Genomic DNA, 12956 nt, shown 5'->3' with positions numbered 1-12956 from the left:
ACTGGCCTTCCCACACCCACCGCGGATCAGTCCAAGTTCGCCCCCCCCCCCCTTTCCTCACGAGGCCCACTCCCCCGAGTCCTCACCTCACTTCTTCCCGCGGCCTCTCGGCACCGGAGCGGATTCATGCTCGGCCTCCTCCCCGCCCCGCCTCGCCCGCCATGCAGAACAACCACGGCAAGGAGCGCCTCTACAAGATCCTGGTCATCGGAGACCTGGGCGTGGGCAAGACCAGCATCATCAAGCGCTACGTGCACCACAACTTCAGCCCCAACTACAGAGCCACCATCGGGGTGGACTTTGCGCTCAAAGTGCTCAACTTGGACCAGGAGACCGTCCGCCTCCAGCTGTGGGACATCGCAGGTACCGCTTCTGTACTTTTGGTCTACTGTACTGCAATATTTTTCCATACACGCTGGATCTTGGAAGTCCTAGTCCTTTTCCAAATAATTTTGTTCATACAAGTAAATTTCTTCCGTCTTGTCCCGTTGAGCAAGAGAATACCCGATCAAGAGCCTAAAATCATTATTTTGGGCACATCACGTGGATATTATGAAATAACATAACACGGAGGGTCAAATTTCGTGAATAATTTTCCTGATTTTCGAACCACGATCGTTGCTTTCGGACGCGTCATGTCGTTGTCCAAGCCGCTTATCCTCACAAGGGTCGCGGGGATGCCGGAGCCCATCCCGGGTAGCTCCAAACAAAAGCCGGACTGCGCACTGAATTGGTCGCCGGTCAGTCGCGGGGCAGATATCGACACCGCCGCTGAGCGGGAATCGATCCCGCGCCGCCAGGAACAAAGGCAGGCGTGTGTACCCACTACACTGTCGGTGACTCCCGGAGACATTTTTTAAAATCGACATCCGTGTGAAACCTTCAACAGCCTGCTAGGGAATGAGATTTATCGTTATTATTATTATTTTGCAATAAAGTATTCGCAAATGACATTGGTGTACGTGGACGTGTGGCGCACGTGGAGGGATGGGGGGGGCGGACGCCTGTCAACGTGACTTTGTCGCCTTGCGTGTTTACATTCGTTTCACGCGTGAGCGGCGCCTCCTCCGTGGAATAATTTCGCAATTCATATCCAGCTTTGGAGAGTATTAACCGTTGCAAAGTTTACCGGGCGGCACGGTGGTGCAGTGGGTAAAGCGTTGGCCTCACAGTTCTGAGGTGCCGCGTTAAATCCCGGATCCGCCTGAGTGGAGTTTGCATGTTCTCCTTGTGTGCCTGCGTTGGTTTTCCTCCGGGTGGGCACTCCGGTTTCCTCCCACATCCCAAAAAACACTCAACATTAATCGGACACTCTAAATTGCCCATAGGTGTGATCGCGAGTGCGGCTGTTTGTCTCCATGCGCCCTGCGATTGGCTGGCGACCAGTTCTGAGCGTGCCCCGCCTCTTCCCCGTCAAAGCTGGGATAGGCTCCAGCGCTCCACGCGACCCTCGTGAGGATAAGCGGCAAAGAAAACGGATGTTTATTAGTTCATGCCGGTAAATCTTCGCTGAGATGCGAAGAAGCCGTGAAACAGTTTTTTATGGAAGTATCTAGATGAATATGTGAAATTGACGCATATTTTTCTTCAATTATTTAAGCTAGCTTAAGAGGCGTATTTGACGCATCTACACCCTGCACGAAAACGATAGCGGTACAAAAAACTAGGAAGGTTTCGCCGCGCTTTGCATCGGACTCTGTTTGTTCCGGTTCGCGCCTGAGAGAACCGAAGCAAAGGTTCCGTCTCACGTGAGAGTCGGCTGAGGTCGACCTCCCTCTCACGGCCCGCCGCCGCAATTTCTCCGCTAAGTACAAGCGCGGTCATGTGCCTCGGCCTCATGTGAAGCAGATTTTGAGGCCCGGCCGGTTGGATACTGAGACCGTTTGTTGTGGTCTTTTTTTTTTTTTGAAATAACTGGAAAAGTTCTGCCTGAAACTTTTATCAGTTGACTCAATTAGTTGTGCGAGAACCTTTGAGATCTGTTCGGGTTTGGGTCCTTTAACTTCGGTGGGATCGTCCTTGAAACATTTTCCTCTGAGGGCCACAGACAGAAAACTCAAAGTAAGGGTCCATATCGTAATGCTGTCATAGTTACAGTGAAGGAAAATAAGTATTTGAACACCCTGCTATATTGCAAGATCTCCCGCTTAGAAATCGTGGAGGGGTCTGAAATTTTCATCGTAGGTGCATGTCCACTGTGAGAGAGATAATTAACGATTTATTTGTGTGATACAGCTGCAAATAAGTATTTGAACACCCGAGAAAACCAATGTTAATATTTGGTACAGTCGCCTTTGTTTGTAATAACAGAGGTGAAACGTTTCCTGTAGTTGTTCGCCAGGTTTGCGCACCCTGCCGGAGGGATTTTGGCGCACTCCTTCACACAGATCTTCTCTTGATCAGACCGGTTTCTGGGCTGTCGCTGAGAAACACGGAGTTTCAAGCTCCCTCCAACGATTTTCTATTGGGTTTAGGTCTGGAGACTGGCTCGGGAGCGTCAAAACCTCAATATGCTTCTTACGGAGCCAGTTCTTGGTTTTCCTGGCTGTGTTCTTCGGGTCATTGTCACGTTGAAAGACCCAACTGTGACCCATCTTCAATGCTCTGATAAAAGAGAAAATCTCCCAATACATGGCCGCGGTCATCCTCTCCTTAGTCCTGTCCCATGTGCAGAAAAACACCCCCAAAGCATGATGCTACCACAACCTTGCTTCACAGTTGGGACGGTGTTCTTGGGGTGGAAGTCATCATTCGTTTTAGTGGAATTATGACGTTCCATTTTGGTCTCCTCTGACCACAAAACTTTCTCCCATGACTCCTCTGTACCATCCAAATGGTCATTGGAAAACCTAAGACGGGCTTTGACATGTTCTGGTTTAAGCAGAGGAACCTTCCGTGCCGTGCATGATTTCAAACCATGACGTCTTAGAGTACTACCGGCAGCAACAGTAAATCGTTAAAATAATCATGCATTGTGATTTCTAGATTTTTCTTTTGAGATGATCTCTCTCACTACGATGAAAATTTCAGGCCCCTCCATGATTTCTTAAGTGGGAGAACTTGCAACACAGCAGGGTGTTCAAATACTTATTTTCTTCACTGTACACTTTCACGGTTCTCCGTTATAAGTGGGCCCTCTATCCTTGTAGAATTGATTCAAAACTGCCGTGAGAGCAGGAGCTGGATCACATTTTGACATTCAGAACCGTAACGAGACCAATCTGCAGTACGCTGACAAATTGGACTTTGACACGGAGCAGAAAGCGGAGCAAAATCCATTTTGGTTCAGAAACTGAATTCTGTTTATTCATTAGGTCATTACACAGTTATATTTCGTGGTTAAATTAGTTGTAAATCCTTTTTTTATGGGTGTCTTTGCGTATCAGGAAAATCTCGTAGTCGTAGCAGTAGTCAAGGGCATAGCGACCGGGGGGGATTGTGTGTCTCGATGTGGTTTCGGATCTTCAAACAGCAGTCGTTGTGTTACAGGAAGTGCAGACCACATTAAAGAATTATTTTCATCTGCCAAATATGTCACACAAGGAAATTGTCGCTAGTAGTTGGCGCACACAACAGACCAGAAAATAGTTTGGAGTCATAAAAACAGAGAGTTGAGAGTTACTGAGCAATAAAAGGTTACCAGTAATGTGCTAATGCCGTTACATATTTTTGTTGTTGGAAATGACGACTAATAGCTCAATTGTCTGTTTCTGTGACCATTGTGCAAATGGTGCAGACGTCAAGAAATGTTCAGTTGTTTAGAGTGACTAGTAGTGCGGTAATTAGCAACCGTGTCAATTGTGAAAATGGTGCAGATTTCAAGAAATGTTTAGTTCAAAGTCACTAGCAGTGCGATAATCGGCAACTGTTGATTGTGCAAATGGTGCAGACTTCAAGAAACCTTAAGTAGTTTAAAGTGACTAGTAGTGCGACAATTAGCGACTGTGTCAATTGTGTAAATGCTGCGGACGTCGAGAAATGTTAAGTAGTTTAAAGTGACTAGTAGTGCGATAATAGGCAACTGTGTCAATTGTGCAAATGGTGCAGACTTCAAGGAATGTCAAGTAGTTTAAAGTGACGAGTAGTGCGATAATCGGCAACTGTTGATTGTGCAAATGGTGCAGACTTCAAGAAACGTTAAGTAGTTTAAAGTGACTAGTAGTGCGACAATTAGCGACTGTGTCAATTGTGTAAATGCTGCGGACGTCGAGAAATGTTAAGTAGTTTAAAGTGACTAGTAGTGCGATAATCAGCAACTGTGCCAGTTGTGCAAATGGTGCAGACTTCAAGAAATGTTAGGTAGTTGTAAAGTGACTAGTAGTGCGATAATCGGCAACTGTTGATTGTGCAAATGGTGCAGACTTCAAGAAACCTTAAGTAGTTTAAAGTGACTAGTAGTGCGACAATTAGCGACTGTGTTCAATTGTGTAAATGCTGCGGACGTCAAGAAATGTTCAGTTGTTTAGAGTGACTAGTAGTAGTGCGGTAATTAGCAACCGTGTCAATTGTGAAAATGGTGCAGATTTCAAGAAATGTTTAGTTCAAAGTCACTAGCAGTGCGATAATCGGCAACTGTTGATTGTGCAAATGGTGCAGACTTCAAGAAACCTTAAGTAGTTTAAAGTGACTAGTAGTGCGACAATTAGCGACTGTGTCAATTGTGTAAATGCTGCGGACGTCGAGAAATGTTAAGTAGTTTAAAGTGACTAGTAGTGCGATAATCAGCAACTGTGCCAGTTGTGCAAATGGTGCAGACTTCAAGAAATGTTAGGTAGTTTAAAGTGACTAGTAGTGCGATAATCGGCAACTGTTGATTGTGCAAATGGTGCAGACTTCAAGAAACGTTAAGTAGTTTAAAGTGACTAGTAGTGCGACAATTAGCGACTGTGTCAATTGTGTAAATGCTGCGGACGTCGAGAAATGTTAAGTAGTTTAAAGTGACTAGTAGTGCGATAATCAGCAACTGTGCCAGTTGTGCAAATGGTGCAGACTTCAAGAAATGTTAGGTAGTTTAAAGTGACTAGTAGTGCGATAATCGGCAACTGTTGATTGTGCAAATGGTGCAGACTTCAAGAAACGTTAAGTAGTTTAAAGTGACTAGTAGTGCGACAATTAGCGACTGTGTCAATTGTGAAAATGGTGCGGACGTCGAGAAATGTTAAGTAGTTTAAAGTGACTAGTAGTGCGATAATAGGCAACTGTGTCAATTGTGCAAATGGTGCAGACTTCAAGGAATGTCAAGTAGTTTAAAGTGACGAGTAGTGCGATAATCGGCAACTGTTGATTGTGCAAATGGTGCAGACTTCAAGAAACGTTAAGTAGTTTAAAGTGACTAGTAGTGCGACAATTAGCGACTGTGTCAATTGTGAAAATGCTGCGGACGTCGAGAAATGTTAAGTAGTTTAAAGTGACTAGTAGTGCGATAATCAGCAACTGTGCCAGTTGTGCAAATGGTGCAGACTTCAAGAAATGTTAGGTAGTTTAAAGTGACTAGTAGTGCGATAATCGGCAACTGTTGATTGTGCAAATGGTGCAGACTTCAAGAAACCTTAAGTAGTTTAAAGTGACTAGTAGTGCGACAATTAGCGACTGTGTCAATTGTGTAAATGCTGCGGACGTCAAGAAATGTTCAGTTGTTTAGAGTGACTAGTAGTGCGGTAATTAGCAACCGTGTCAATTGTGAAAATGGTGCAGATTTCAAGAAATGTTTAGTTCAAAGTCACTAGCAGTGCGATAATCGGCAACTGTTGATTGTGCAAATGGTGCAGACTTCAAGAAACCTTAAGTAGTTTAAAGTGACTAGTAGTGCGACAATTAGCGACTGTGTCAATTGTGTAAATGCTGCGGACGTCAAGAAATGTTCAGTTGTTTAGAGTGACTAGTAGTGCGGTAATAGCAACCGTGTCAATTGTGAAAATGGTGCAGATTTCAAGAAATGTTAGTTCAAAGTCACTAGCAGTGCGATAATCGGCAACTGTTGATTGTGCAAATGGTGCAGACTTCAAGAAACGTTAAGTAGTTTAAAGTGACTAGTAGTGCGACAATTAGCGACTGTGTCAATTGTGTAAATGCTGCGGACGTCGAGAAATGTTAAGTAGTTTAAAGTGACTAGTAGTGCGATAATAGGCAACTGTGTCAATTGTGCAAATGGTGCAGACTTCAAGGAATGTCAAGTAGTTTAAAGTGACGACTTCACGAAATCTCAGTATATTATTCGTAGTCATTATGGAATTGCCAAATATGCAATGTGTCGGACTTTATCTGTTAACTGGTCTTCCTTTTTATTATTATTGTCACATTTCCATTTGTAGCAACAGTAGCAAAATAATCATTTTTTTTAAAATGAGCCAGTCACCAACAGTTTCTGCCTGCCTGGATAAATTATGTAGCTAATCATAATAATAATGATAAAAATAGTGTAATGTAATGGTCATAACAATATCTATTTTACAATGTATACGCGGATGTCAGTGGCACTTTCAGATTTTCACACTTCTTCCAGGGTGCACTCCACAATAAGTTTATGGATTTCTAATAAATCGATTTGTGTTGGAAGTGCCTTTTAACAGCAATTACTTGATAAAAGGTGCAAATTCTATCTTGAGAGGATTTGTGAATGTCTTTTCAGTGCTAACTGGAGTCAAGGATGGGAAAAAAAGTGTTCAGTCAACATTCCAGCAGGGCTTATCACGTTAATTTTTTTTTTTTTTTTAATGCCTTTACGACAAGCTCAGAAGTGGACACACCAACCTTTCATCCCACACTTCTTCTATTAACACTTGGGTGTCAAACTCATTTTTCTCATGGGCCATATTGTAGTTATTATTTCCCTCAGAGGGCCGTTATGACTGTGAAACACTGATATTATTATATTATATATTTTTTCCAAAAGACTGGATAGCGCATCCACATCGAGCGGTGTGTCGATTTGGTTGAAAGCCAGTTGGCCGCCATCTTGGTACTCCCAAAACGTCCGGAGGACGCGGTTTACACGTCAGATTATGGCGGAGTTTTCCCTCAAAATTTGGCATGTCGAATTAAAACTGGTCGTGTGAGCTTGACATTTTTTCAGTTCTGGTAAGATGAAGGATTTTTGGCAAGCCCAAAAAGGTTAAGTGCAAAGGAAAGACATAGAACACCGTGACGAGCAAGAAACCAAGGGCCTGATTTCCGCGACATGTTAACTTTTCCCACAATACGCTGTGAAGCACAATCATCATAACGTAGCAAAAAACTAAGCACTTTTTTTGTCATAAAAACATTCAATTTTACGTCAATCAGTTTGGTAGATTTTTGGAAATAAGGACTCGCAATTGGAAAATACATGCTTCGTGTTGCATGTTTTTGGGATGTCGGGGGGAAACCGGAGTGCCCGGAGAAAAACCCACGTAGGCACGGGGAGAACATGCAAACTCCACACAGGTGGGATTGAATCCGGGACCTCAGAACTGAGGCCAACGGCTTTACCAGCTGAGTCCACCGTTCCACCAACTAATAATCATGATCAAAAAAATCTCAGTTGTTGGTCATTAAATTTTTACAAGGTATGAATACTTTTTTTTTTTTTTACCATTATGATATATGGCAGGTGGGGGGGGGGGTGTTGGATCTGTGGAAAAAAAATTATGACCACACCCAATTTATGTTGGGACTGGAGAAAAATTGGATGACCTGCTCGACCTTCATCTTTCTTAAAGAAACTAATGACTTTTCTCGACTCGCTTGAAATTTAGTGACAACTCAACTTGGCTCGCTTGATCGGGAACTCGGGGCTTGCTTGAGACTTGAAGGTGATTGTCGTAAACCGGCGGCACGGGGGAGGACCCGAATGCAGGACTTCCAGGCAAAGGCATAATGTTCAGAGTGGTTTTATTCCAAAAAAAAAACAGGTCATTACCAAAAGGCAGTCCAAAACAAGGCAGAGGCACCAAAACACTAGGCTTGGCAAGATCCGAAAAAACGTGAAACAAGGTCCGATGACTAGGAGGCAAACCAAGAGCACAGTACCAGAGTACCCTAGACTGCAGTGGCATGCGTAACGAACTGGCTAATTCCGACGACGCATCCACAAATTAAGTACTTAGTCCATTAGCGTCCCAAATGTGACACAGCTGTGACAGCGGTCCGAGGCGGCACCGCCTAGACGGTTGGCCTGGCCACACCCCTGACAGGAAGCGCCGTCCACGGCGGTGGCCCGACCATGCCCATGACAGGACTTTAACTCGGAGGGGGGTCGGCATGTACATCCCAAACAGGGAAGGTCTAAACACAACTGTAAAACAACTCAGTGCCAACAGTATGTCAAATTCTGTCTGTTTTTGTACGTACTGTTCACGTGTTCTCGTGCGCACGTGGCCCGTGTCTTCCCCAGGTCAAGAAAGATTCGGCAACATGACCCGCGTGTACTACCGCGAGGCCATGGGCGCCCTCATCGTGTTCGACGTGACAAGGCCCGCCTCCTTCGAGGCGGTCACCAAATGGAAGGAGGATTTGGACTCCAAAGTGACGCTGGCCAACGGGAAGCACGTGGCCACGGTGCTCCTGGCCAACAAGTGCGACCAGGGGCGGGACGTCCTCACCAATAACGGAATCAAGATGGAGCAGTTCTGCCAGGACAACGGCTTTGTGGGGTGGTTCGAGACATCCGCAAAGGTAAAACGCGCAATTTGCACGAGTACGTTCGTACGTTCCAGATATGATCTCTCACTGGGATAATATGCCTCCGTCAGTTAGAGGACAAACGCAGTGCAACGTACTGCACTTTGCTCTCATTCAAATATTATTACTTACTGTACTCAAATACCATCATTCATATAGTTCTGCCACGCCATTACCAAGCTACATAACAGTTGATCACATGTGTGGAATTCTAGCCGCGTGTCACTTTGCTACCCAAACTTCTTTAAGAACACAAGACAAGATCAGGCAAGTGGATTTATTTCCGGAATCAGTCCGTGGGTTGTCCGCGGCCACGAGTCACGTTGAGTGCCCGAGAAGAAACGCTCGACTTGTGTGAGGCGGGTTCGGCACACTTGACGCAAGCCGGCATGTCACGAGTGACGCGCTGCAGGAATGTCACAGCCGGGTGGTCGGGGAGGAAAATAGAACGGGACGCGTACGTGCTCGAACACCCGTTGGTGGGGGGCAAGCGGACGCCAGCCGCGAGGAAAAAGACAGCGCTTCAATACGTCGTAATACAGTCGTAACTTGACTTATAAGTTGAAGACGTTCGTGCAGCGTGTACGTGAATTGAAAAGTCTGCCTGGACAAAAAGTTACAATTTTATTAGACCAAGACGAGGCTTGATCGATCAAAAATCTGTTTAGTAACCAAATAATAACAACAAGCGGAAGTGTCAACCTGATTCATTCTCGAGCGTTCTGCAGCGTTTGAAATTAAACATTGATGAACGCTGGTCTCGGTGAGAACTTTTGTGCGCGTTCAAAACTTTTTTTTTCCCGCCGATCATTGACGTACGCTAGCGTTCAAACAACGCTCTTCTGGCGCCATCCCGGCGACCGTGGGCGACTACCAACGTTTCCTCAAACGCTACAGAACGTCGACCAGAACGTCACGGTGTGACGCGGCCATAAATGTGGAAGTAAATATGTTTTTCAACTTTTGAAAATTCAAATGCAATATTTTCAGTCAAGTGGCCACAATTCGCTGTCTGAAATTCACCCTCGAATTTCGGGGTTAAGAGGGCAGGGTTACTTCAGGTCACGAACCCAACATCCAGCCAATCCGGCGACGCTTTCTTAGTCACGTGACCGGATTGGCTTTTTTTTTTTTTTTTTTCCTGATACACAACAATCAAAATACTACGTGTATGATTGTGTTTTTAAAGGATGTAAAATGGCTCATTTGATTAAAAATTCACTCATTATTATTAAAAAAAAAAAAAGTTGATTCCTTTACATTCCGTTTTATTTCATTGTGTGTGCAATTTCTCTGTTTTTAAAAAATTGTCAACATTTTGGTTGTTGGAACCGATACATACCCAAACGGATTTGATGTAGAGCGTAACCCCGTTTTGGGAACGTGTCGGTGTTTTTCCACAATATCCATTTACGGATATGGTAGCAGCCATTTTGTGCCGAGCGGTGCGTGCCATTTGCATTTTGTGCCTCATCTGTGTTTTTTTTTTGGGGGGTGGGGGGTTGCCTTCATTTTCACAAAACTTTTGCAAAGTCCACAAAAAGCAACGGAAAAGCGCATCCACGACGGAGGGACTCGTGTCGAACATTTTTTATTTTTTTTTTGTCGCGGGCCACCGGGCCACGAGAAAGCGTCGCCGGATCGGCCGGCTGTTGGGTTCCCGACCTGAAGTAACCCCGCCTTCTTCACACCGAATTTCGAGGGTGAATTTCAGACGGCGAATTGTTGACTGAAAATATTGCGTTTGAATCGAACGCATATTTACTTCCGTATTCAACGACTGAAGTCGCATTCAAAGAAATGATCGGACGTTGATATTTTCGTTTGCCCAGGAAAACATCAACATCGACGAGGCGGCGAACTGCTTGGTGAAACGCATCATCTCCAGCGAGAACGACATGCTCCGGTCGGAGGCGCCGGACACCATCACGCCCCGCTTGGAGACGGACAAAGGCGGGACGTGCTCGTCCTGCTTCCGATCGCAGTAACGGCTGAGTCGGTGCGTTCGCCGAGAGCTCGTTGATGTCCCCCCCCCCACCCCCCCCACCCCCCTCCTCCTCCGACAGCTCGTTTTCCCGGCCTGAGGAAAAGAATGGACGGATGGAAGGAAAGGTGGAGGAAAAAGAAAAATGAAAAAGCAATAGAGCGGGCTGTGCGCGGCTGTCGGAGGCGAGGTCACTCGTCTCTTTAGCACTCCCGCTTCCGTAACCACGGAGACGCAGTTACTCAGTGAACGTCGAGGGGGTGCAGCAAATGAGAAAATATGGTTGCAAAAAGGTTCATATCTTCAAATCGCGTCGGCTGTCGCTTCTTTTTGAGCTTTCCGTCGGGCTCGTTGGTTTGCTTTTCCTCCGTTGTTTTGTCTCGTCCTCTTTTCTGTCCGCTTTCTACTGACTGCAAATAGAGAGTGTTCAATACTTTTCTCCGAATTCAACAAAAGTACAGTTCATAAGCAATATTTCAAATCGGAGGACTCCGGTCCTCGAATGCAACTGCTGGCCTTTTAGAACAAATCAACAATCAAACGTGTGTAATTATAGTTCCTTTTTTTTTTTTTTTTTTTAAATCTAGTTTTAGCCAATATTTTATTTATAAGTGCCATTACAGGAATATGAAAACGTTCTAAATATTTTTTTTGTACTCGGGATAGATTTGAACATGCTTTACTATCAAAATTTATTAACAATGTGTTGTGTTTCAAGCGTGTAAAATATAACTCATTTTAATATATATAAATATATTATATATATATGTAATATATATAATATATAAACTCATTTCATTTTGATCTGCAGTGTATATATATATATATAGATATATATAAATATAGCCTCGGTTCTTGAACATCCCCGTTCTCGAACAAATCAGTTTTCGAATGAAAATTTTGAGGGGTTTTTTTTGTTTTTGTTTTCAAACAAAAATTGGTACTGGAACGCCCCCAACCAAAACCGGAAAGGCGGTTGATTTGGTTTTCGAGCAAATCGCTTTTCGAACTGCCTTGTAGATTGGACATTAATATAATATATATGTAATATATATATATATATATAATATATATATATATGTGTTGCAGCCACACGTTAAACTCTCCCTCTCCCCGACAGATGTTTTTTTTTTTTAAATATGCATTGTACTCAATATTATATACAATACAGCATATGTGTTTATATATGCTGTATAGTATATAATATTGGCAATTTGAAACATAATTATATGATGAATGTATAGCCATACAAATATGTACTGCACTTGTTCTATTCAGACATATTTTTAGGACCAAAGATGTGTCCGGTTGTCAACCGAGAATAAACCACAACTTTCACAACTTTGGGCCCGATTATTGTTTGATTTTCGTCTTTATTTTATCACCATTTAGGCAACGGCAAGCCATCACTCAATTCGATCCCCCAAAAAATAAAACACGATTCAAAATCGTTTGATATCTGAAAGATTGTTCAAACTTGTGTGTCGTGTGTATCGACGTTTTGGCTCACTTAAAATATTCAGCCGAGTGTTCGCGTGATCACGTCGACAACATTTTTATGGAATCGCGAGGTTCAGTCAGTAGTGAGTAAGAATATTTTGTGTATTTTGCGGTGACCCCTGCCACGTGACCCTGCGAATGCGAGTGTGAATGGTTGTTTGTGGAAACGTGTCTTGCGATAGGCTGTCGAACGGTCCGGTGTCTACCCGGCACGAACTCACCCGTGAGCCTAATGAGTATAAGCGACACAGAAAATGGACCGGGCGATTACTAGTTGCTGTCATTTATGAAAGTAGGTCGTACATGACAATAGATTTGGACTGATTCAAAATTATTAATCGTTCTACTTCATGTCACGTGACATGGACTCGAGTCATGAACTTGACTTTATATTCGATTTGACAATATTATATGAATTACATCTCGACTTGGGGTTTGAGCAGCAATGGCTTCACACGCAACCCAAAATAAAATTTCTTCAAAAACAGAAAAAAAAAACCCAGCTAGCATCTTTTTGAAATGATCTTCATTCTTCTTTGCCGTTTGTTTGTGTAATACTATGACATAGCGCCCCTAGTGTTCTGAACGGGGTAGTGCAGTTGGATCGAGTTTAAATTTAAACTGAAATATATTTACATTTGTGTTTGAAATTGTGTCACGAGAAATGTGAATTTAAGAGGCGGGACAATGGCGCGTTGTAGAGCGCTGGCATCACAGTTCTGAGGACCGGGGTTCAAATCCCGATCCCACCTGTGTAGAGTTTGCATGTTCTCCCCGTGCCTGCGTGGGTTTTCTTCGGGCACTCCGGTTTCTT

General features: G+C 44.0%; 1 protein-coding gene across 1 annotated transcript; it reads left to right on the top strand.

Annotated features, from left to right (window-relative positions):
- The first annotated feature begins 33 nt into the window (after positions 1 to 33).
- Positions 34 to 10685, top strand: rab38a (RAB38a, member RAS oncogene family). Its single transcript, XM_061827791.1, has 3 exons — positions 34 to 363; positions 8372 to 8652; positions 10491 to 10685. The coding sequence occupies exons 1-3, from the start codon at positions 162 to 164 to the stop codon at positions 10644 to 10646; spliced, it is 639 nt and encodes a 212-aa protein (XP_061683775.1). The 5' UTR covers positions 34 to 161; the 3' UTR covers positions 10647 to 10685.
- The last annotated feature ends 2271 nt before the right edge of the window (positions 10686 to 12956 follow it).

Source organism: Syngnathoides biaculeatus, chromosome 8, assembly GCF_019802595.1.
Source record: "Syngnathoides biaculeatus isolate LvHL_M chromosome 8, ASM1980259v1, whole genome shotgun sequence".
NCBI lineage: Eukaryota > Metazoa > Chordata > Actinopteri > Syngnathiformes > Syngnathidae > Syngnathoides > Syngnathoides biaculeatus.
This window is presented reverse-complemented; position numbering and strand designations above follow the sequence as displayed.

Coding starts and splice junctions, on each gene's coding strand:
- rab38a (XM_061827791.1), top strand. CDS start 162: ATGCAGAACAACCACGGCAAGGAGCGCCTCTACAAGATCCTGGTCATC. Junction 364..8,371: donor CCAGCTGTGGGACATCGCAG/GTACCGCTTCTG, acceptor TGTCTTCCCCAG/GTCAAGAAAGATTCGGCAAC. Junction 8,653..10,490: donor GGTTCGAGACATCCGCAAAG/GTAAAACGCGCA, acceptor TCGTTTGCCCAG/GAAAACATCAACATCGACGA.